The sequence below is a fragment of the Schistocerca gregaria genome, chromosome 4 (genome assembly GCF_023897955.1).
Source record: "Schistocerca gregaria isolate iqSchGreg1 chromosome 4, iqSchGreg1.2, whole genome shotgun sequence".
NCBI lineage: Eukaryota > Metazoa > Arthropoda > Insecta > Orthoptera > Acrididae > Schistocerca > Schistocerca gregaria.
The window spans coordinates 524418151-524444915 of NC_064923.1; the positions used below are offsets into that span (position 1 = coordinate 524418151).

General features: G+C 41.8%; 1 protein-coding gene across 1 annotated transcript in view; it reads left to right on the forward strand.

Annotated features, from left to right (window-relative positions):
* The window catches only part of LOC126268032 (uncharacterized), a 107329-nt gene extending 84481 nt beyond the window's left edge, over nucleotides 1-22848 (forward strand). Inside the window, exon 6 of the mRNA XM_049973455.1 lies at nucleotides 22407-22848. Within this exon, the coding sequence (XP_049829412.1) occupies nucleotides 22407-22565 (159 nt within the window). The 3' untranslated portion in view covers nucleotides 22566-22848. The remainder of the gene's footprint in view (nucleotides 1-22406) is intronic.
* Nucleotides 22849-26765: the final 3917 nt, after the last annotated feature.

The window sequence follows — 26765 nt, forward strand, 5'->3', positions numbered from 1 at the left end:
TTCAAAATAAACAATAATTACGTTTCAGATGTTATCCACTGCTATGGTGCTTACCCGAAGGTAATTAATGTATAAATATTGTTCTCCTCATTATACGTTATGTCCGCCTCCACAGAACCCTTGTTCGATTCCCGGTACTTCCGAGGCTTTTTCCTTGTTTGGAGGGCTGGTAGGGGTTGCAATCACCCTCATGATGTCAGTTGAGGAGCTTCCTAGCCGAACAGTAGCAGCTCCTTGGCTTGAACGGTCTGAAAATCGCCCGGAACAGCGGTGTGCTGACCACGTGTCCCTCCATAGCAGCATCCTCATGACAATACAAAGGCAGAGGTTGACACGGTGGCCGGTAGACATTACTTGGACTTTCCAGGCCTGGACGATGAGCTTGTTTCTTTCTTTCTTATAACTGCAGTAGTCTATTCGCCGGGTAAGGTATTGCAGCGGTCGAGACACTGGAGATAGTTTCATTAGGTACGGTAGTAAATACGCACGGCTAATTGGCTTGATTTAAGTTTTCTATAGTTTCTATTAATTTAATCATACCAGTGCCAGGTGTTTCTTTGACGTGTTTATCCTATTGTGATGTCACTAATTAGCTCAAAGTCGACGACCGCGCGGGGTGGTGCCGTGATTAGTACACTGGTCTCGGAGTATTCGGGAGGATGATGCTTCAAATCCGCATCCGATCATCCAGATTCAGATATTCCGAATTTTTCTTAATTCGCTCCAGACAAATTTCGAGATTTTTCCTTTGAAAGAGCACGGCAGATTTCCTGCCCCTTCCTTAAAACATTCCGAGTTTGTACGCAGTCTATAAAGACCTAGATGTTTATGGGACGTTAAACTTCATCTTCCTTCTTTCAACTTCCATCAGGTATTCATCAATGACCTTCCTGCATAAAAGTCGTTTCCTCTATAAGGCGTATTACCTTGCGTTTAAAGGACTCTCTTCATCTAGGTAAGTACTATATCGTTATTACTTACAAATGATAAAATTCCGGCTAGCCTAATTCCACATAAGTTAACTTTTCCGTGCCAGTAGAAATTACTTTGAACAAGCACTAGCTCACTTCGTAATTTTCCAGGCGATAGTTCTCGAAGAAAGTGTGTATAAACCATCCACGAAGCTCTACTTAAAAAATAGGACAGTGGAGTGGATAGAATTACATATGTATTTTCTGTTAGTAGCGTATCCCTTGTATAGCTAGCGTTGAACTTACTTTGCCCACTGAAAACTAAGAGAAACGTTATCATGGAAGTAAGAGGGCTATAAATCTGATCGAGTAAGGTGAGCCAGTTTAGATGTAACTGCAACATGTTTACGACGTATAGAATACACTATAAGACAAGAAAACGTCTTACCAAGGGAATTACCAGAATGAGACGGAAATCGGTAGATCTGATGTACATGTACAGACAAACGAAAGTTTACAATTTCAGAATAATATGATGATTTATTCAAGAGGAAGAGTGACATAAAATGAACAAGTGAGTAACGCGTTGGTCCACCAATAACGCTAATACAAGCAGTTATTCGGCTTGACACTGAATGACTGAGTTGGATATCCTCCTGAAGGATATCGTACCAAATTCTACACTCCTGGAAATTGAAATAAGAACACCGTGAATTCATTGTCCCAGGAAGGGGAAACTTGATTGACACATTCCTGGGGTCAGATACCTCACATGATCACACTGACAGAACCACAGACACATAGACACAGGCAACACAGCATGCACAATGTCGGCACTAGTACAGTGTATATCCACCTTTCGCAGCAATGCAGGCTGCTATTCTCCCATGGAGACGATCGTAGAGATGCTGGATGTAGTCCTGTGGAACGGCTTGCCATGCCATTTCCACCTGGCTCCTCAGTTGGACCAGCGTTCGTGCTGGACGTGCAGACCGCGTGAGACGACGCTTCATCCAGTCCCAAACATTCTCAATGGGGGACAGATCCGGAGATCTTGCTGGCCAGGGTAATTGACTTACACCTTCTAGAGCACGTTGGGTGGCACGGGATACATGCGGACGTGCATTGTCCTGTTGGAACAGCAAGTTCCCTTGCCGGTCTAGGAATGGTAGAACGATGGGTTCGATAACGGTTTGGATGTACCGTGCACTATTCAGTGTCCCCTCGACGATCACCAGAGGTGTACGGCCAGTGTAGGAGATCGCTCCCCACACCATGATGCCGGGTGTTGGCCCTGTGTGCCTCGGTCGTATGCAGTCCTGATTGTGGCGCTCACTTGCACGGCGCCAAACACGCATACGACCATCATTGGCACCAAGGCAGAAGCGACTCTCATCGCTGAAGACGACACGTCTCCATTCGTCCCTCCATTCACGCCTGTCGCGTCACCACTGGAGGCGGCTGCACGATGTTGGGGCGTGAGCGGAAGACGGCCCAACGGTGTGCGGGACCGTAGCCCAGCTTCATGAAGACGGTTGCGAATGGTCCTCGCCGATACCCCAGGAGCAACAGTGTCAATAATTTGCTGGGAAGTGGCGGTGCGGTCCCCTACGGCACTGCGTAGGATCATACGGTCTTGGCGTGCATCCGTGCGTCGCTGCGGTCCGGTCCCAGGTCGACGGGCACGGGCACTTTCCTCCGACCATTGGCGACAACATCGATGTACTGTGGAGACCACACGCCCCACGTGTTGAGCAATTCGGCGGTACGTCCATCCGGCCTCCCGCATGCCCACTATACACCCTCGCTCAAAGTCCGTCAACTGCACATACGGTTCACGTCCACGCTGTCGCGGCATGCTACCAGTGTTAAAGACTGCGATGGAGCTCCGTATGCCACGGCAAACTGGCTGACACTGACGGCGGCGGTGCACAAATGCTGCGCAGCTAGCGCCATTCGAAGGCCAACACCGCAGTTCCTGGTGTGTCCACTGTGCCGTGCGTGTGATCATTGCTTGTACAGCCCTCTCGCAGTGTCCGGAGCAAGTATGGTGGGTGTGACACACCGGTGTCAATGTGATCTTTTTTTCCATTTCCAGGAGTGTATTACAAGCGTCAGCTCATCAAATTCCCGAGCTAGTGAGAGGGTCTTGTCCGTAATGCTCTGAACGTTGTTAATTCGGGAGTTATCCGGCGACCTTGCTGGCCAGTTAGGATTTGACAAGCACGAAGACAACCAGTAGACACTCTCGCAGTGTGCGAATGGACATTATCTTTCTGAAATGTAAGCCCAGAACTACGTGCCACGAAGGGCAACAAAACGGGGCGTAGAATTTCGGCGACGTACCGCTATGTTGTAGGGTGGCTCGAATGATATCCAAAGAGGCCCCGCTGCGAAATGAAATGGCACCTCAGACTATCATTCCCGGTTGTTGGGATATATATCGGGCGACTGTCAGGCTGGTATCCCACCACTGTTCAGCGTATCTTCAAAGACATCTTCGCTGGTCATCCGGGCTCATTTCGAATCAGTGCTCATCACTGACGAGAATTTTAATCGATTCATTGAAATAGCATGATGAAAATGTAGGGCACGACTGCAAATGGAGAATGTTACGCACTAGTTGTCAATTGTTTGTTAATGCTGCCAAGTGTTTCGTGATTACGTTGTCCCATTACCAACTGCTATAAAACAAGGGGAATGCGTGACAGTTTTAAATTAGAAGAGAGGAGCGTCCAGACGGCATTCCTGGCCACACTTTAGCGACATCCTCCTTCAGAAGCAGACAACATCTCACTCTACTTAGCGGCACAGGTTTTACTCTGTCCTGTTAGTCATTTTGCGGCAGACAGTAGTACTGTTGGAGCTGTGACATATGCCTTGCAACATGGTACTAACGTATGTAGGTGAAGTTCACTGTCTTTAGTTTACAGCAGAACGTTGTCACTGTATTATACGTCTACATGAGGTCTTCACGAAAAGATTTGTATTTTACACCGCATCTTACCTACTAGCATTATTTTTTAGGCTGACCAACGACAAAGAAATTTTGAGGTATGTCGTGCTACAAGACGACTTCGATATTTACATTGTTGTCTGTATATGTAGTTTTGCGATGTATTGATTTGGTTCCTTGTTGTACTTGATAAGGGATAACGTATTCCCGAAACATGTAGAAAAATATCATACATTTGACAACTGGTGCTTAACATTCTCGATACTGGATCATGAGGCAGTTGTACGATGGCTTCGCAACAGATGAAATTCAGTGTGATAGTGGACAAGGAAGAGATGGATCTAATTATTTTATGATTGTAGACTGCGTGGTAAGCTATCAGGCTTCGTCATAGTTATATTGCAATCAAAGCAAGTCTTATGGAACACTCATAGAATTAATGAATATTTCTCATTATTCCACTTTTAAATGCGTATACTAAGGAAAACAGTTAAAGGACTACTATTTCGATGCTCCCCAGTTGTCTCGTATTATGACACAGAAGTTTGAAATTTGGTTCAAATGTGCCTTCAACCTTCCTCTGTAATGGCGTAAAAGTATGGCGTTCTTCGACGACAAAGGCGGGCTCGGCAACGCCGACAAATGCGGTAAAAAAGAACCAGAGCTAAGAAGTTAATGTGAGATGTAAGGTGGGTTAATGGTGACACATTGGCACCAAATTTCATCACACCGCTCGGCAGGTCGTCACATCACGCCTACCCACATTTCACCCCTTCTTTTGACCCTCTACGATCTAGATCGGAACCACGACGCCTAGCGTCGAAATCATGCAATTTTGTTACAGGTGGCCAAAGAAAATATTGCAGACAAAACGGTGCTTGGTATCGATGCCAAAAGGCCTCAGAGCATGGCATAAACGACATCAATGAAAACATCTCTTTCCTTTGGCCTTTGTTCCCACACATTTTGCGGTCCAGAACGGCAGTTCGCAGTGCGATGAGCAACAGCAAAACGCTCTTGACAGCCTCTGACACGACCTAAGAGAGGCGGTGTTTTCAGTGACGCGTCTTATGCAATCCCCATGAGGCTTTTTCGTGTCGTTAAGGATCGGCAGGGTCTCTGAAATGTTTTCCTTGTCCTTTCGTCATACCTACGCTGGACATCGCGGTTCTGACCTCCATCGCGGAAGAGCAAATGGGTTAATGTGGGTAAGGGGGAATGTAATGGTCTGCACAGGGTGTGTCACGTACGTTCTGGTGTTGAGGATATTCGTGGTGAATTTTTCTGCCAATAAGACGTCATTAAACCACCATTAACCTCACAGTAACATTCGAGCACTGGCACCTTTTTTCCAGCATGTGTTGACACCTTTACGTTTAAAGTGTTGACATCGAGGGTGACGTTGCAGGGTTCCGTGCTATTACACCATTTCAGAAGAAATAAGCATCGCTGACAAGACAGATATCTAAAAACTCTGCGTTTCAGGAGGAGACAATTACGAGATGTCAAAGAAATGGCCTTTTAATTGTGTTGCTCAGTGTAATTTGCCATGAAACGTGTATACTTTCCTCTTCAGCGTACTATGTAAGTCCATGCCAAACGATCCATTATCAGCATTACCATCAATTTCTTCAGTCATACCTCTTCCCAACGTAAAAGAAAGAAATAAGAAAAAATTGGCCACTTACTCATTATACTATGTGCGATTAACATTCCACCGGTGATAAATTTTGAAGTCATTTATGTTCACTGAGAAATAATGTTTAAAGATTATGAATATTCATGACGTGTCTGACCAGTAATAATTATTTTCTACATTAATAAACACACACACACATATATATATATATATATATATATATATATATATATATATATATATATATATATATATATAGGCTAAAAGGTATCAGATAGATTATATAATGGTAAGACAGAGATTTAGGAATCAGGTTTTAAATTGTAGGACATTTCCAGGGGCAGATGTGGACTCTGACCACAATCTATTGGTTATGACCTGTAGGTTAAAACTGAAGAAACTGCAAAAAGGTGGGAATTTAAGGACATGGGATCTGGGTAAACTGAAAGAACCAGAGGTTGTACAGAGTTTCAAGGAGAGCATAAGGGAACAATTGACAGCAATGGGGAAAAGAAACACAGTAGAAGAATAATGGGTAGCTCTGAGGGATGAAGTAGTGAAGGCAGCAGAGGATAAAGTAGGTAAAAAGACGAGGGATGCTAGAAATCCTTGGGTAACAGAGAAAATATTAAATGTAATTGATGAAAGGGGAAAAGATAAAAATGCAGTAAATGAAGCAGGCAAAAAGGAATACAAACGTCTCAAAAATGAGATTGACAGGAAGTGCAAAATGGCTAAGCAGGGATGGCTAGAGGACAAATGTAAGGATGTAGAAGCTTATCTCACTAGGGGTAAGATAGATACTGCCTACAGGAAAATTAAAGAGACCTTTGGAGAGAAGAGAACCATGTGTATGAATATCAAGAGCTCAGATGGCAACCCAGTTCTAAGCACAGAAGGGAAGGCAGAAAGGTGGAAGGAGTATATAGAAGGTTTATACAAGGGCGATGTACTTGAGGACAATATTATGGAAATGGAAGAGCATGTAGATGAAGACGAAATGGGAGGTAAGATACTGCGTGAAGAGTTTGACAGAGCACTGAAAACTGAGTCGAAAGAAGGCCCCCGGAGTAGACAACATTCCATTAGAACTACTGACGGCCTTGGGAGAGCCAGTCATGACAAAACTCTACCAGCTGGTGAGCAAGATGTATGAGACAGGTGAAGTACCCTCAGACTTCAAGAATATAATAATTCCAATCCCAAAGAAAGCAGGTGTTGACAGATGTGAAAATTACCGAACTATCAGTTTAATAAGTCACAGCTGCAAAATACTAACGCGAATTCTTTACAGACGAATGGAGAAACTGTTAGATGCGGACCTCGGGGAGGATCAGTTTGGATTCCGCAGAAATGTTGGAACACGTGAGGCAATACTGACCTTACGACTTACTTAGAAGAAAGATTAAGAAAAGGCAAACCTACGGTTCTAGCATTTGTAGACTTAGAGAAAGCTTTTGACAATGTTGACTGGAATACTCTCTTTCAAATTCTGAAGGTGGCAGGGGTAAAATACAGGGAGCGAAAGGCTATTTACAATTTGTACAGAAACCAGATGGCAGTTATTAGAGTAGAGGGGCATGAAAGGGAAGCAGTGATTGGGAAAGGAGTGAGACAGGGTTGTAGCCTCTGCCCGACGTTATTCAATCTGTATATTGAGCAAGCAGTAAAGGAAACAAAGGAAAAATTTGGAGTAGGTATTAAAATTCATGGAGAAGAAGTAAAAAATTTGAGGTTCGCCGATGACATTGTAATTCTGTCAGAGACGGCAAAGGACTTGGAAGAGCAGTTGAATGGAATGGAGAGTGTCTTGAAAAGAGGATATAAGATGAACATCAACCAAAGCAAAACGAGGATAATGGAATGTAGTCAAATTAAATCGGGTGATGCTGACGGAATTAGATTAGGAAATGAGAAACTTAAAGTAGTAAAGGAGTTTTGCTATTTAGGAAGTAAAATAACTGATGATGGTCGAAGTAGAGAGGATATAAAATGTCGATTGGCAATGGCAAGGAAAGCGTTTTTGAAGAAGAGAAATTTGTTAACATCGAATATAGATTTATATATCAGAAAGTCGTTTCTGAAAGTATTTGTTTGGAGTGGTAGCCATGTATGGAAGTGAAACATGGACGATAACTAGTTTGGACAAGAAGAGAATAGAAGCTTTCAAAATGTGGTGCTACAGAAGAATGCTGAAAATTAGATGGGTAGATCACGTAACTAATGAGGAGGTATTGAATAGGATTGGGGAGTAGAGAAGTTTGTGGCACAACTTGACTAGAAGAAGGGATCGGTTGGTCGGACATGTTTTGAGGCATCAAGGGATCACAAATTTAGCATTGGAGGGCAGCGTGGAGGGTAAAAATCATAGAGGGAGACCAAGAGATGAATACACTAAGCAGATTCAAATGGATGTAGGTTGCAGTAGGTACTGGGTGATGAAGCAACTTGCACAGGATAGAGTAGCATGGAGAGCTGCATCAAACCAGTCTCAGGACTGAAGACAACAACAACATATACAGGGTGTTTCAAAAATGACCGGTATTTTTGAAACGGTAATAAAAACTAAACGAGCAGCGATAGAAGTACACCGTTTGTTGCAGTATGCTTGGGACAACAGTACATTTTCAGGCGGACAAACTTTCGTAATTACGGTAGTTACAATTTTCAACAACAGATGGCGCTACAAGTGATGTGAAAGATATAGAAGACAACGCAGTCTGTGGGTGCGCTATTCTGTACGTCGTCTTTCTGCTGTAAGCGTGTGCTGTTCACAAAGTGCAAGTGTGCTGTGGACAACATGTTTTATTCCTTAGAACAGAGGATTTTTCTGGTGTTGGAATTCCGCCGCCTAGAACACAGTGTTGTTGCAACAAGACGAAGTTTTCAACGGAGGTTTAATGTAACCAAAGGACCGAAAAGCGATACAATAAAGGATCTGTTTGAAAAATTTCAACGGACTGGGAATGTGACGGATGAACGTACTGGAAAGGTAGGGCGACCGCGTACGGCGACCACAGAGGGCACGCCGCTACCATTGCTGCACGAGAGACATTCGCTAACGGTAGAGTGCACAGGATTGATGACGGCGATATACATGTGTGCAGTATTTGGTTTACTGACGAAGCTTATTTTTACCTGGACGGCTTCGTCAATAAACAGAACTGGCGCATATGTGGAACCGAAAAGCCCCATGTTGCAGTCCCATCGTCCCTGCATCCTCAAAAAGTACTGGTCTGGGCCGCCATTTCTTCCAAAGGAATCATTGGCCCATTTTTCAGATCCGAAACGATTACTGCAATACGCTACATTCTTCGTGAATTTTTGGTGGTACAAACTGCCTTAGACGACACTGCGAACACCTCGTGGTTTATGCAAGATGGTGCCCGGCCACATCGCACGGCCGACGTCTTTAATTTCCTGAATGAATATTTCGATGATCGTGTGATTGCTTTGAGCTATCCTAAATATACAGGAGGCGGCGTGGATTGGCCTCCCTATTCGCCAGACATGAACCCCTGTGACTTCTTTCTGTGGGGACACTTGAAAGACCAGGTGTACCGCCAGAATCCAGAAACAATTGAACAGCTGAAGCAGTACATCTCATCTGCATGTGAAGCCATTCCGCCAGACACGTTGTCAAAGGTTTCGGGTAATTTCATTCAGAGACTACGCCATATTATTGCTACGCATGGTGGATATGTGGAAAATATCGTACTATAGAGTTTCCCAGACCGCAGCGCCATCTGTTGTTGACAATTGTAACTACTGTAATTTCGAAAGTTTGTCCGCCTGAAAACGTACTGTTGTTCCAAACATATAGCAACAAACGTTGAATTTCTATCGCTGCTCGTTTAGTTTGTATTGCCGTTTCAAACACACACACACACACACACACACACACACATATATATATATATATATATATATATATATATATATATATATATATATATATATATATATATATATATAAGGCTCACCGGCCATTTGACTATCTTCTTCTGTGCAGATGCACAAACAGTGCCCGCACTCTTACGGGAATCGGCAAAAAGCCGCGATTAATGAGTATAATGGGCAGGGGCACTATGAATATAGTGCGGGACAATAAGTTGCGAATGTGGGTCTCACGGTAGGCGTGACAGAGATGAGTCCCTGCAATCACACTATCCTCTGTGCCCTCAGTGGCTCAGATGGATAAAGCGTCTGCCATGTAAGCATGAGATTCGGTGTTCGAGTCCCAGTTGGGGCACACATTTTCACCTGTCCCCGTTGACTTATACCGACGCCTGTATGCAGCTAGGGGTATTCATTTCATTGCAAAAAACTTGGAGTTGAAGAATGTGAATCATTTGAGAAACAGTGTACTACAGTATTAATGCACAAATCAAAATCAGAAAACAAAAGAACACCCCTGCTCCTGCAACTGAACTCCAATACCATAACGCAAACTCTAGCCACTGCAGTAATTAAGCAGCAGGCATACATAGATTATATGAGGATACATGTCGTACATGAGTAGCGGCAGAACGTGTACATGCACTGTAGGTTACTGCACAACTCTCGCACCACACACACCGCCATTGCCGACCTCAAGGCAGCCGTCTGCGTTGTACTACAGATAAGTAAACATGGCTACCATCGTTTTTGCTCCCTCCAAGTGTGAATTACGAAGTGTAATTCGGTTTCTGCAAGCAGTAGGGAATAGTGCCGCATAAGTTCATCGGAGAATGATCTGAGTGTTCGATGATTACTTAATGGCTGATGGTGTTGTGCGTGAATGGTGCCGAAAGTTCAAAGTAGGCTGAAATGGCCTGTAAGTCTGTCGTTACAGCCAACCTTGTTGAACGAGTTGACAGAATGGCTAGAGAAAATGGTAGGCTCACTATAACTGCTTTCTCTATGAAAATTCCGAAAGTTTCAAGATGTACACTCTATCGTTATTGAACATTTAGGCTACAAAAAACTTTGTGGTCGTTAGGTTCCAAAAATGTTGACAGATACCCACAAAAGTCACCAAATGGCGTCATCTTTGAATTTCCTTGGCAGTCATTATGATGGAGAGAACTTCTTGAAATCAATTTTTACTAAAGATGAACCTTGGATTCAATACCACACACCGGAAACAAAACGGCAATCACAGCAATAGATGCATACAAATTTACTAAACAAATAAAAAAATCAAACAAACATTCAACGACAGAAAGGTTATGCATACCGTGTTTTGGGACCAAAAAGTTGTAGTGCTTGTAGAGTCGATGCAGAACCACTATCAGTGCAGCTGCTTATTTTTAAAACTTATGACTTTCGCAGAGAGCCATTCATAACAAACCAAGAGGAATGCTGACTTCAGGAATTGTGTTGATCCATGACAACGCTCGACCAAATACTGCTGGCACAATCCAACGTCTCGTTGAACAATATCAGTGGGACATTTTCTATCATCCGCCATAGAGTCCGGACCTAGCACCCAGCGACTCTCACCTTTCCCTTGAACTAAAGACGTGGCTACGAGGTCAGCACTTTCAAATCAACAAAGATCTTAGAAACAACATGAATGCGCATTTGAAATTATAGGTGGCAACATTTTTTGAAGAGGTTATTGCAATGCTTGTCCACAGGTACAATAAATGTCTTAGCCTCCCACTGATTATGTTGAAAAGTAAACATAAGTGAACAATTTATTTTGTAATAAAATAATCGTTATCTATGAACTTTTCTTTTATTTACAGCCTATCGGAGGTTGAAAAAAGACGGTCCTCGTAATAACCTCAAGAGTGTTGCTATAGTAGTTTAATGATGTATTTATTGGGATGGATTCATTTTGGCTAGACTGCAATGTGCAGACCATCTGCGAAAGTTACATTTTTTTTTTTATCACAGTGTTGGTTAATCATGTTTTTGGATATACAAATTTGGTACTTAACGTTTATGTGTCCTCAGTGGTCGCTGTCACTCTGTACTATATTACAACATGGTATGAATTTAGCACTCTTTTGCTATAAGCCACTTTGTAGTTTGCTCCTGTTGTTAGTCGCCCTTTCTTGTAAATTTTATCCTTCGATTTCATCGTCAGATTTGACAGATTGCATCAGTGACAGTTAGCCAGAGATGCTAAATGGTTACAGTTAACACGGTAAAGAAAGAACGGAGTTGGCGTCTTAGAGTAGGTGGACCTTGCCGCCATCTTAAATAGCCCAAACATTAGCAGACTACTGTTTATGATTGCTTCTTTTCCTTATTTCTATGGTGTGCGCGCAACAGATGTTTTAAATAGTAATAGTTTCAACGCTTACATAAATAACGTAGCACAAGCAAGTGCATTTCGAACGATTTTCTGTTCTTGAATGAGTATTTGCTCTAGTAATATCACACATTTGGCATTGATAAAGTAACTTGTTTTTTGTTGATATGTTTCGAATAAGCAAGAAGAGAAGGATGTGCTGTGAAAACGATGCTTTCATAATGCATTTCGTTCTACCTTATTGTATTTCTATCGATACCAAATGAAGCTGCAAATCCATAACCAATGTTTGTCTGCTTACTGCTACTGCTTCCCGTTCGCTACACTTTCAGCTGTCAACTCCCACGTACAACATTTGTAATGTTTACGTTTGCACAAAACTTATCTACGTGTTCTTTGTTAGCCAATAAATACGTGTAGCGAGAAAATAAACAAGGCACCCTGTCGTATCTCGTGCATGTCAAGAAAGTGAAATGTCAAAGAAACTAAACTGCACAGAGGTATACCTCCATGCAGAAAAGAGTTATTTTACTAGACTGTCGGTGCATTAGCCTCATTGTAGTTTACACATATTCTCACTTTGCAATCTTACCAATGATGCCTCATTCAGTGTGTGGCCAATAATCACAACTTAAAAGACAGAAAAATGATATAATATTTTAAACATGTTCCAGCATTGTGCTACGCTATTAATGTAATCAAGAGAATGATATTAAAAATGTCCCGTAAAATGGATGTTTTGTTTAACATGCATTTAAGTCATTTTTTAGTAGTGGTAGCCTAACCTGTCCAACCGTCTCCATGAAGCTGGGCTACGGTCCCGCACACCGTTAGGCCGTCTTCCGCTCACGCCCCAACATCGTGCAGCCCGCCTCCAGTGGTATCGCGACAGGCGTGAATGGAGGGACGAATGGAGACGTGTCGTCTTCAGCGAGGAGAGTCGCTTCTGCCTTGGTGCCAATGATGGTCGTATGCGTGTTTGGCGCCGTGCAGGTGAGCGCCACAATCAGGACTGCATACGACCTAGGCACACAGGGCCAACACCCGGCATCATGGTGTGGGGAGCGATCTCCTACACTGGCCGTACACCTCTGGTGATCGTCGAGGGGACACTGAATAGTGCACGGTACATCCAAACCGTCATCGAACCCATCGTTCTACCATTCCTAGACCGGCAAGGGAACTTGCTGTTCCAACAGGACAATGCACGTCCGCATGTATCCCGTGCCACCCAACGTGCTCTAGAAGGTGTAAGTCAACTACCCTGGCCAGCAAGAACTTTGGATCTGTCCCCCATTGAGCATGTTTGGGACTGGATGAAGCGTCGTCTCACGCGGTCTGCACGTCCAGCACGAACGCTGGTCCAACTGAGGCGCCAGGTGGAAATGGCATGGCAAGCCGTTCCACAGGACTACATCCAGCATCTCTACGATCGTCTCCATGGGAGAATAGCAGCCTGCATTGCTGCGAAAGGTGGATATACACTGTAGTAGGGCCGACATTGTGCATGCTCTGTTGCCTGTGTCTATGTGCTTGTGGTTCTGTCAGTGTGATCATGTGATGTATCTGACCCCAGGAATGTGCCAATAAAGTTTCCCCTTCCTGGGGCAATGAATTCACGGTGTTCTTATTTCAATTTCCAGGAGTGTAGTTAGTTAGTTTCTTGTCTAATGCATCATTTGTATGCTAAATCAAAATATGTGGGGCGAGTCACTTTATAGTGACATCGACTTTTTTTTTGTAAATATGTCTCGATGCTAATCATTTCTTAATCCTTTCCTTTTTTTAACAAAAGATAGACAGTTATGTGTGATTTCCACCCATCGCCATCTACACATTGAAATACAAAAAAACAGGAAATAGTCTTCTACGGAATATGAGGCGTTATCAAAAAGAAACGTTGTCATTTTAATTCCGAAATTTACTACTTTACTCACTGCCAGGCATTTTATACTAATGGTCAAGCTATCAAAACTTTTGGCTGCAGCGCTGTGAACCCCTCTTTGTGCTACAGACAATGTGGCGTAATGAATGTCATTGTTTTTATTCTGATATTGTAAGGAGGAAACGTGAACAATGAATAATTATCGGCGGAAGGAATTTAGGACATGAGACGCTGTCCCAACAATCTGCGCTGTTACGTAGCCTTGCATTGTGAAGGGACGAGACCGTTGATACAGTATGGCTCGGATGTCGCAACGTTTCCGATTTGGAAGGAAATGAAAAACCCAGGATGAAGAAAAAGAACGGACACTAGGTAGGGTAAAGGAAAAACTTAAGTCAAATGACACGAATCAAACTACAATAAAGGTAAGCAGTGCAACAATGATCAATGTATAGAAAAGGAAATATTGCTTGAACTGCTAGACTTCCGAAAGTAATACGGTTCCTTTGAACTTCAGAGCACGATCAAATGTTTTAGTAGCTACACCGGTAAATGACGCAAGCTGGCATGTTTTATGAAACAACTGCGTCTGTACACAGTGAAAGCACCTAACATGTTCGAAACTGGGGAGGAGCGCGTCGCTGTGCGTGAAGGGAAGTATCAGCGCGGTGGACCATCGATTCATAAAGGTAATCAACGTAATCTACACCTACATCTACATTCATACTCCGCAAGCCACCCAACTTTGTGTGGCGGAGGGCACTTTACGTATCACTGTCATTACCTCCCTTTTCTGTTACAGTCGCGTATAGTTCGCGGGAAGAACGACTGAAAGCCTCCGTGCGCGCTCGAATCTCTCTAATTTTACATTCGTGATCTCCACGGGAGGTATAAGTAGGGGGAAGCAGTATATTCGATACCTCAGCCAGAAACGCACCCTCTCGAAACCTGGCGAGCAAGCTACACCGCGATGCAGAGCGCCTCTCTTGCAGAGTCTGCCACTTGAGTTTGCTAAACATCTCCGTAACGCTATCACGGTTACCAAATAACCTTGTGACAAAACGCGCCGCTCTTCTTTGGATCTTCTCTATCTCCTCCGTCAACCCGACCTGGTATGGATCCCACATTGATAAGCAATACTCAAGTATAGGTCGAACGAGTGTTTTGTAAGCCACCTCCTTTGTTGATGGACTACATTTTCTAAGGACTCTCCCAATGAATCTCAACCTGGTACCCGCCTTACCAACAATTAATTTCATATGATCATTCAACTTCAAATCGTTCCGCACGCATACTCCCAGATATTTTACAGAAGTAACTGCTACCAGTGCTTGTTCCGCAATCATATAATCATACAGTAAATGATCCTTCTTTCTATGTATTCGCAATACATTACATTTGTCTATGTTAAGGGTCAGTTGCCACTCCGTGCACCAAGTGCCTATCCGCTGCAGATCTTCCTGCATTTCGCTACTATTTTCTAATGCTGCAACTTCTCTGTATACTACAGCATCATCCGCGAAAAGCCGCATGGAACTTCCGACACTATCTACTAGGTCATTTATATGTATTGTGAAAAGCAATGGTCCCATAACACTCCCCTGTGGCACGCCAGAGGTTACTTTAAAGTCTGTAGACGTCTCTCCATTGACAACAACATGCTGTGTTCTGTATGCTAAAATCTCTTCAATCCAGCCAAACAGCTGGTCTGATATTCTGTATGCTCTTACTTTGTTTATCAGGCGACAGTACGGAACTGTATCGGACGCCTTCCGGAAGTCTAGGAAAATAGCATCTACCTGGGAGCCTGTATCTAATAATTTCTGAGTCTCATGAACAAATAAAGGGAGTTGGGTCTTACACGATCGCTGTTTCCCGAATCCATGTTGATTCCTACAGAGTAGATTCTGGGTTTCCAAAAACGACATGATACTCGAGCAAAAAAAACATGTTCTAAAATTCTACAACAGATCGACGTAAAATATATAGGTCTATAGTTTTGCACATCTGCTCGACGACCCTTCTTGAAGACTGGGGCTACCTGTGCTCTTTTCCAATCATTTGGAACCTTCCGTTCCTCTAGAGACTTGCGGTACACGGCTGTTAGAAGGGGGGCAAGTTCTTTCGCGTACTCTGTGTAGAATCGAATTAGTATTCCGTCAGGTCCAGTGGACTTTCCTGTACTGAGTGATTTCAGTTGCTTTTCTATTCCTTGGACACTTATTTCGATGTCCCCCATTTTTTCGTTTGTGCGAGGATTTAGAGAAGGAACTGCAGTGCGATCGTCCTCTGTGAAACAGCTTTGGAAAAAGGTGTTTAGTACTTCAGCTTTACGCGTGTCATCCTCTGTTTCAAAGCCATCATCATCCCGGAGTGCCTGGATGTTTGGGCTTTGTAAGATGGCGGACGTCGGCTTAGAATTTGTGACGTAATGACAGCTAACTACTTTTTATTTACTTCAACAGTTTCTTTCGTGTGTTGATGTAATCATTTTGGCTCTGTATCTATGATCTTTGTATTTGATCTGTCTGATGATAGTTACCTTCGATTAGGAATTCAATAACATTTTGTATGGAATGGCTCCGTTCATTTGAAATTACAACAGGACATTGCATTGTATGTGTGTATTTCTATACCTTCAAGTACGCTCATTGTTAAACCTTTAGGTAATAAGTGTACATTTTTCTTTCCTGACTCCATTCGTTCTGCGTTGTATGTATCGATCTTTATGTGGCTGAAGGAGGTAGATGGATTGTATTTGTTAATTCTCGTCTACTCTTGGTGTCTTATACTGAACCTGGGCCCTGTCAGTCCCCTGTAAAATGTATTACAATCCTGGCATTCGATTTTGTATATGTCTGGGTTTGTGAATATAGGTATTTTTGTTTCTCCTGAGTGAATTCTACGCTGGATACTGTTGTTGGATACTTGTGTTCAACATTAGTGTGTTTAATTTGCCAGATATTGTTCCTAAATATGTAATAGGAATGTATGTTGTTTTAGTCTTGTTTGTGTTACTCTGGATAATTTAATCTCATTGTGAATTTTTGGTTGTGTAGGTATTGCTTTCCTTTTGTGTATTTCCAGTACATATCTCTGTTCAAATCATTTTATTGTAATATATATCGTAATGTATCGAGTTCTTTTGGATAACACCCTTGCTGTTATATATGGAGATGAGCCGGGGCTCCGACATATCCATCAAGCACTAAATAAAATCAGTAGTAATGCACTTCACCACTGAAACAGAAACGAACAAATCGATTAATTTCTTTGACTCGCGATCACTAACAATAATTCACACTTTTAGATATTTTTAGAAAGCACGCAACAGCTGACAACATTATACATGCTAATTCATACCACCTAAAGGCACACAGGAACGCATACTTCCACGACCTGATGCACAGAATACAAAATCTACCACTAAACCAAACTAACGTACAAAAAGAACTCGATACATTAGGATATATACTACTACAAAACTGTTTCAAACCAGACGTAGTGACGCAGATGTACAAAAGAAAAACTGCACCTACCCAACCAAAAATCCAGAAGGACATAAAATTTAGATACGATATCAAACAAATTAAAGGCACTAATGAAGAACACAAGTATGCTATTCGCGTACAGAATCAAAACAACATCGAGCGGAGACTTCACTGAGGCATACAAAATTACCAATACAGAAAAACCAAGGCACATACAAAATCGAATGTCAGTATTGGAATAAATTTGAAATTGGTCAGAGAAGACGCACTTCACTGTAAGGTGTCGAGGCACTCGGGAATTATTGAAAATAGTCCATGTATACTCTTCAACAACTCTTCACAACGCAGAACGAATAGAGTTAACAATAAAAAAAATTGCATATTAATAGAAAATTTAATATGAACGTACTTGAAGAAATTGGTATCTCTGTACACACAATACAGCGCCCTGTTGAGATTTTAAATGAATGAACGGATTTATAACCTAACTATTTCATACAAAATATCATTGAATTCATAACCAAAGACATATTGATTAAGAACATCATACATACTGCCCAAAACGATAACGTCAACCACAGATAACAATATGGTCTCCGACGTCAACCATGGAGCGAAAAAAAATTGAAATGGAGACGGCGGCTAGACCGTAATGGTCATGGAGGTAAAAAAAAAAGAAGGGACGTGGTGCTGTACACTTACGCTGTATGTTGTTTTGGAACCAGTGTGGGCAGGGTCTGCCGCCAATTTATCAGCCCAAAACATTGGCAGACTGCTGTTTACGATTGCTTCTTGCTCATTTTTCTGTTCTTAAATGCGTATTTGCTCTAATAATACATCTACATCTACATGACTACTCTGCAATTCACATTTAAGTGCTTGGCAGAGGGTTCATCGAACCACAATCATACTATCTCTCTACTATTCCACTCCCGAACAGCGAGCGGGAAAAACGAACACCTAAACCTCTCTGTTCGAGCTCTGATTTCTCTTATTTTATTTTGATGATCATTCCTACCTATGTAGGCTGGGCTCAACAAAATATTTTCGCATTCGGAAGAGAAAGTTGGTGACTGAAATTTCGAAAAAGGTCTCGCCGCGACGAAAAACGTCTATGCTGTAATGACTTCCATCCCAACTCGTGTATCATATCTGCCACACTCTCTCCCCTATAACGCGATAATACAAAACGAGCTGCCCTTCTTTGCACCCTCTCGATGTCCTCCGTCATTCCCACCTGGTAAGGATCCCACACCGCGCAGCAATATTCTAACAGAGGACGAACGAGTGTAGTGTAAGCTGTCTCTTTAGTGGACTTGTTGCATCTTCTAAGTGTCCTGCCAATGAAACGCAACCTTTGGCTCGCCTTCCCGACAATATTATCTATGTGGTCCTTCCAACTGAAGTTGTTCGTAATTTTAACACCCAGGTACTTACTTGAATTGACAGCCTTGAGAATTGTACTATTTATCGAGTAATCGAATTCCAACGGATTTCTTTTGGAACTCATGTGGATCATCTCACACTTTTCGTTATTTAGCGTCAACTGCCACCTGACACACCATACAGCAATCTTTTCTAAATCGCTTTGCAGCTGATACTGGTCTTCGGATGACCTTACTAGACGGTAAATTACAGCATCATCTGCGAACAGTCTAAGAGAACTGCTCAGATTGTCACCCAGGTCATTTATATAGATCAGGAACAGTAGAGGTCCCAGGACGCTTCCCTGGGGAACACCTGATATCACTTCAGTTTTACTCGATGATTTGCCGTCTATTACTACGAACTGCGACCTTCCTGACAGGAAATCACGAATCCAGTCGCACAACTGAGACGATACCCCATAGCTCCGCAGCTTGATTAGAAGTCGCTTGTGAGGAACGGTGTCAAAAGCTTTCCGGAAATCTAGAAATACGGAATCAACTTGAGATCCCCTGTCGATAGCGGCCATTACTTCGTGCGAATAAAGAGCTAGCTGCGTTGCACAAGAGCGATGTTTTCTGAAGCCATGCTGATTACGTGTCAATAGATCGTTCCCTTCGAGGTGATTCATAATGTTTGAATACAGTATATGCTCCAAAACCCTACTGCAAACCGACGTCAATGATATAGGTCTGTAGTTAAATGGATTACTCCTACTACCCTTCTTAAACACTGGTGCGACCTGCGCAATTTTCCAATCTGTAGGTAGAGATCTATCGGTGAGCGAGCGGTTGTATATGAGTGCTAAGTAGGGAGCTATAGTATCAGTGTAATCTGAAAGGAACCTAATCGGAATACAATCTGGACCTGAAGACTTGCCCGTATCAAGCGATTTGAGTTGCTTCGCAACCCCTAAGGTATCTACTTCTAAGAAACTCATGCTAGCAGATGTTCGTGTTTCAAATTCTGGAATATTCCATTCGTCTTCCCTGGTGAAGGAATTTCGGAAAACTGCGTTCAATAACTCCGCTTTAGCGGCACAGTCGTCGTTAACAGTACCATCGGCACTGCGCAGCGAAGGTATTCACTGCGTCTTTCCGCTTGTGTACTTTACATACGACCAGAATTTCTTCGGATTTTCTACCAAATTTCGAGACAATGTTTCGTTGTGGAACCTATTAAAGGCATCTCGCATCGAAGTACGTGCCAAATTTCGCGCGTCTGTAAATTTTAGCCCATCTTCGGAATTTCGCGTTCTTCTGAACTTCGCGTGCTTTTTCCGTTGCCTCTGCAACAGCGTTCGGACCTTTTTTGTGTACCACGGGGGATCCGTTCCATCTCTTACCAATTTATGAGGTATGAATATCTCAATTGCTGTTGCTACTATATCTTTGAATTTGAGCCACATCTCGTCTACATTCGCATAGTCAGTTCGGAAGGAATGGAAATTGTCTTTTAGGAAGGCTTCTAGTGGCACTTTATCCGCTTTTTTAAATAAAATTATTTTGTGTTTATTTCTGATGGATTTGGAAGAAATGGTATTGAGCCTAGCTACAATGACCTTGTGATCACTAATCCCTGTATCAGCCATGATGCTCTCTATCAGCTCTGGATTGTTTGTGGCCAAGAGGTCAAGTGTGTTTTCGCAACCATTTACAATTCGCGTGGGTTCGAGGACTAACTGCTCGAAATAATTTTCGGAGAATGCATTTAGGACAATCTCGGAAGACGTTTTCTGCCTACCACCGGTTTTGAACAAGTATTTTTGCCAACATACCGAGGGTAGGTTGAAGTCCCCAGCAACTGTAACCGTATGAGAGGGGTATTTATTTGTTACGAGACTCAAACTTTCTCTGAACTGTTCCGCAACTGTATCATCGGAGTCTGGGGGTCAGTAGAAGGAGCCAATTATTAACTTAATTCGGCTGTTAAGTATAACCTCCACCCACACTAATTCGCACGGAGTATCTACTTCGACTTCACTACAAGATAAACCACTACTGACAGACAGAAACACTCCACCACCAATTCCGCCTAATCTATCTTTCCTGAACACCGTCTGAGACTTCGTAAAAATTTCTGCAGAACTTATTTCAGGCTTTAGCCAGCTTTCTGTACCTATAACGATATCAGCTTCTGTGCTTTCTATTAGCGCTTGAAGCTCAGGGACTTTTCCAGCGCAACTACAACGATTTACAACTAAAATTCCGACTGTACGTACAAAACATTTGGCCTTATTCATCTAACTTCTTTTTTGTCGATGTATTTCGAATAACTAAGAAGAGAAGGAGGTGACGCATGAAACATGCTTTCGTAATATATTTAATTCCACTTTACTGTATTTGTGTCGATAGCAAATGCAGCTGGAAATCCGAAACCAATGCTTGTTTGCAAACTGATACTGCTTTTTTTTTCGTTACACTTTCAGCTTTCAGTTCGTATTCACAACATTTTTAATGTTCACGTTTGCAAGAAACTTAGTTAATGGTGCTTTCTTATCCTATAAATCCGTGCAGGGAGGAAAAAAGGAAGGGATGCTTTCGTATCTTGTGCCTGTCAACAAAGTGAACGATTATTGAAATGTCAACAAAACAGAACTGCATAGATGCACTCCGCCATATAGAGCAGTTCTCGTTTTATTACATCGCCTGTGCATATGTCTCAATGCACATATTATCACTTTGAAATCTTACCTATGGTGCATTATTCAGTGTGTGGTCAATAGCTGCAGTTCACGGGGTAAAAAACGATTAATTTTTTAAAATGTTCCAGCATTGTGCAATGCCATAAAAGTGATTAAGGGTACAACCTCAAACACTTAGACACCGCTAAATGGATATATGGTTTTAACATGTATCTAAGTCATTTTTTAATAGTTGTAGCCTGACCTGTACAATATGTAGATCTACCTTTCCATCAGTAGCCTATTTGCTTCTTTTCTCGGAACATTTCTCGCCAGTAACTCTGTCAGTTTTTCAGGAATAACCAAACGTATCAACATTGGAATGTACTTCTACTTCCTCTGTTTGACTACTTAGTTGCTTTCATGTTCGATGTATCATATGCATGATAAATCATAATGACATGGAACGAGTCATTATATGTTGAAATCAATTTTTTTTGTAAATTCTGGTCGTTTAATAATTTTTTGTTTTTTAATTAAAGACACAATTGTTGGTCGTAATTCCTGCTCATCACGATTCACACATTACACTAATACACAATCTGTTTTGGAATAGGAGGAATTGTCAAAGAGATATGTTTTTAGTTTAGTTTCATATTTTACGTTGTAGTCTCTCATGCATTTTTTGCCAGTGGGTAAGTGATCAAAACTTATAGTTGCAGTATCGTGAACCACTGTTTTCGCTACAGACAACCTTAATGTGGCGTAATAAATGTTTTTTTTATTCTGGTATTGTGATTATGTAAATCATTATTCCAGTTGAAATTCAGTAGATTATTTACAACACATTTCATGAGAGAATAACTGTACTGTGAAACGGTTAGATTGCTACTGGCACACCGAGCAGCAACCAGGCCCGACGAAAAGTGTGTTCACGTAAGTTTTCAGCCAAAACCTAAGAAAAGCACTCACACACATTGATACAACCATGCACACAGAACTTACACACACAAGTGACCGATGTCTCCGGCTGTTCTAGCCAGAATGTTTTTTAAAGGGGAACAAATGGGAACAATGAATAATAATCGACAGTAGGAATTTAGGACATGAGATGCAGTCCCAACAATCAGCAGCATTATATAGTCGTGTCTTGTGACGTGTACGAGGAGTGTGTTGAAATAGATGACATGCTGACTCGTTGTGTAATCGGCGCGGTCCTGGTGTGTTGCCAGGGCGTGTACACGCTGGACAACTGCGAGCTGAGGCTCAGCAACGTGAGTCGCCGCCTGCCGCCGGGGGAGTTCCGCCTGGCGGTCTCCCTGAAGAACGCCACGCACCTGTTGGGCCGCTTCAACATCGTCGTCGAGGTGGACAGCCCCAGGCCCGAGTAGCGGCGGCGTCGCCACCGCCGTGGGACTTCTCGTCGCACAGGGAGACATGGCGGCAGGCGCAGCCTAGGACTCGTCTGTTAACATCGAATGTCTCGATAAAAAAAAAAAAAATAAAGCAGAAGTGCATTACCGTGTAAAGCCATACACTTCTGTAATGAATTCTGTAATATAATATTTAACAGTTTGTAAAAATGACTATGCTCGATATTTAAAAGGAATCACTTTGCCTATTTTCTTTTTTTTTACGGTTATGCGATGTAAATTAAAACTCTTTCGCGAAAAACGTTTGTAGTTCCAAATCGGTTAATACCAATTATTCAGTCCCAGGTTCCCGATTTCCATAATGAATGAGTGCACTGAATTATCTTTATCTCATGCCATTTAACATTCGTAGATGACGAGACATTCGTACAGATTAAAACGTTATAACACATTGAGATTCTGGGTCAGACAGTTCGATTTTGATAAGAAAGTACCTCCGAACCATCAAATGGTTCAAATGGCTCTGAGCACTATGGAACTTAACATCTGAGGAGGTCATCTGTCCCCTAGAACTTAGAACTACTTAAACCTAACTAACCTAAGAACATCACACACATCCATGCCCGAGGCAGGATACGAACCTGCGACCGTAGCGGTCGCGCGGTTCCAGACTTAAGCGCCTAGACCCGCTCGGCCACCAGCGGCCTGCTCCGAACCATCGGAACGCATCTTAGGGTGTAGGTATTGTTTTGTGTGTGTGTGTGTGTGTGTGTGTGTGTGTGTGTTTGTGTATGTTGTGTGTGTGCGTGTGTATACTTGTGCTGTTAATATACTTCTTAAGTTCACATGAGGCTACACACAACATATTCACTACAACTTCTTATTACGAGCGAGTATTATTATTTTTTACATTGTTAAGTCTTTCTGTATCCAATTTCCCGATAAATAAACCACCTTGGAATGTCGGTATATACGTAAAATAAATTAGGAACAAATTAGTGTGAAGCAGCTTGGTCGTTTACATTTAGATATATCGTACACTTATCATTAATTCAAATCTTATAACTTTCGTAACTGTGTAAATATTTGCACTTGAACAAAAAATAACTGTGAAGCGGCAACAATAAGAATGTTTAATATCCATGCTCCTCTTTGCAAAATGAATGAAATTAGCTTTCATTTAGCATGTGTACTCAAAAATTGTTTGTAAACCCTCTCCATTTTTGCTTACGTCATTTAATATTGCTTTAATTTGGACAAGAATCTGCCCTCTTGCAAATGGCGGCCAGTACAAATTATAGTTCGCGCTGTACCGTACGTTATTAATCACTAAAAAAAACTTACAATTAAATTTTCACACATGTAGGGATACTGCCGCTACTGAAATGAGTGGTTTGGTTACAAATAAGAACATATACTTACCTGAAGTATGTTACAAAGTGCATATGTCTCCAGCTACGTCTGTCATACGTATATCCGAACAAAACTAAGATAATTCTGAAAATCTATTTCTATTGTTTCATTTTTCTAAAACAACAGATAATCCTGCTATATCGATACTGCTTTTCACATACATCAGAGTCAAATAATTAATTTTCCCCCTATGGTTCATATGGTTCAAATGGCTCTGAGCACTATGGGACTTAATTTCTTTGGTTTCTTTGGTCATCAGTTCGCTAGAACTTAGAACTACTTAAACCTAACTAACCTAAGGACATCACACACATCCATGCCCAAGGCAGCATTCGAATCTGCCACCGTAGCGGTCGCGCGGTTCCAGACTGAAGGGCCTAGAACCGCTCGGCCACAACGGCCGGCTTTTCCCCCTATTCTTGCGCACAAAAAATAACGGTTGTTTAAACGTCATTTCAATCATAAATACTAATCGTTTCCAGACGACCAGTACAAGAGACTGATCCAGGATTTCAGCGTCTCAGTACTTTCTACTTCCCAAATTCTTCGAAGACTAACCCGCTTTGATGAGGAGCGACAATACATGTGTAGTATACATCGGTCCGAAGAACTTCACCACTATGAGTGAATAATGACAGAATCACAATATTTTTGTGATATCTAATGATTCATTTACTGAACATAAACGACTTTCAAAAGTTTTTCATTGTCATAGTTATCCAGGAGAAACTGAGAAAGGAAATTCGTCACGGAACTGAATTCTATAACAATCTTTGTATTCTTACACCTCCCATCTTGCCACAAGAAGACGTCAGCTGATTCACACTTTTTACGGAGAATAGTGATCTATTCTCCTCAGATTGAGGTTGAAGATCTTGTGTGCGTGTTTGTTTACAAATTAATTTATTTTTGTATAGAATCCTCCATAAACACACAACATTTTTTTTCTTCTTTTATCGAGACGTGTTTCGCTAAAGTTACAGCTCCATCAATGGTTTTTCTTATTTTCTTTCTTGTTGCGACATGCTGTGCTTTTTCTGATAACCTATGTTCAGAGTCTATAATTTTTTTCTGGGGAACTGTGAAAGGAAAACAGCTGTAATGTGAAACATTCGAATCCGAGAATCCAAATCACGTCGTAAAAGACAGAAAATTAAAAAAAGAAAAAGAAAAAAAATCTCTGATGATGCTGTAACTGCAACGAAGTATGTCTGCAGAAGATGAATATATTGTAATCGTATTTGCCAAAGGCGGATACCATCAAAAATCAAATCTGTTCTCTATGTTATGGTATCCATTGTTTAATAAGCAACATTAAAAACAATTGTGTAGCTGTCGTGACAAAGAGAATAAGTAGTTAATTTTCACCACGAGTTGTATGTACTGTATTTTAATACAAAACCATTTAGTTTCAATCAAAGTTCATAATGTATGACACAGTCTGCTCAAGAAAGGCTTAGCATCAGCTGTACACCTGCAAACGCGTGTGGGAACAGATTCAAAGGGAGTAGAAACTGGAACATAAGCCTTACACTTTTTTCGAATAAGTGAAGTAAATCATAAACAATAACCAAAATGAAAGAAATCTGTTCAAAAGTGCTCATCTATGAAATGAAATTCAGCTGCTAAGTAACATTAACCATTCCGTTGCTACACCCTGTACATTGACTCATCATTGGCAGGCAGCACACAAATTTCGCTACTGTGAAGACGCGGTTCCAGAGAGACAGTCGTCGCAGTGCGACTAACGCTCACGGCAGACGCATTATGAGCGGGTAGCATGAATTGGCGAGGCCTGCGGCTGATAGTAATATGTGAGGGAATGGGTTTTTTACTCAAGTTTCTTGCTGTACAATATATTGCATCTAAATGAAGCGAAACTACGTTATCATAGAGTTAATTTTTATGTGTAGGTTCTCCGTTTTCTTTAAAAAATTAAAAACCTCTTCTTTCTGCTAGGTATTTTCCTTCACTGTATAATATTCCTCGTTAGATTCTAACGAAATTATTGGTACACAGTCTTGATGTTTTTGTATCTTATAACTTCACGTCACAGCTTGATGATGAATTGTTTTTTCAATACTGGTCGTAGTTTCTCAGATATTTAACTTCCAAGAAACCCACGTCACTAAATGTGAAGGATCTGCAGTAAAAACTTTGTTCGCTGGTTCCTTTACGTTTGGTTCACTTTAGATGATACTAAATGTAGCTGACATACCAAAACTACTTTTAAAACTGGAACGAAAGCCACATCTGCTACGGGATGCAGAAAATAGAGGCTGAAGAACTTTATTTGAGTGCATGGTCACCTAGCATGTTGCCTGTTCGTGCCACGTGCAGTTAACCTGCTGCGCGTTATTTTTCTTAGCTTCTTCAACCGTTAGCGGTTCATACAAGCAGATGCATGTTTCTCAAAATGAGTGATCGCAATTTGGTTTTAGAGTTATCGGCGGAAGACGTTACACAATGGTAAAGCTGAAACACATCCCATCCTGACTAAGGATCCTTTTGAGATTTATCATGCATAATTTACTAAAGGACAAGAAAAAAATCTATGAGTGCTTGAAGTTAAATACTGTACAGTTTAGTTACGCCCTGTACATGATCAATTATATCTCACAAGGGCTCATCAAACTGATATTTGTATCCAATAACACCTGAAGAAAAATTCAAAATAATGATTCAAATGGCTCTAAGCACTATGGGGCTTAAATTCTGAGGTCATCAGTCCCCTAGAACTTAGAACTACGTAAACCTAACTAACCTAAGGGCATCACAAACATCCATGCCCGAGGCAGGATTCGA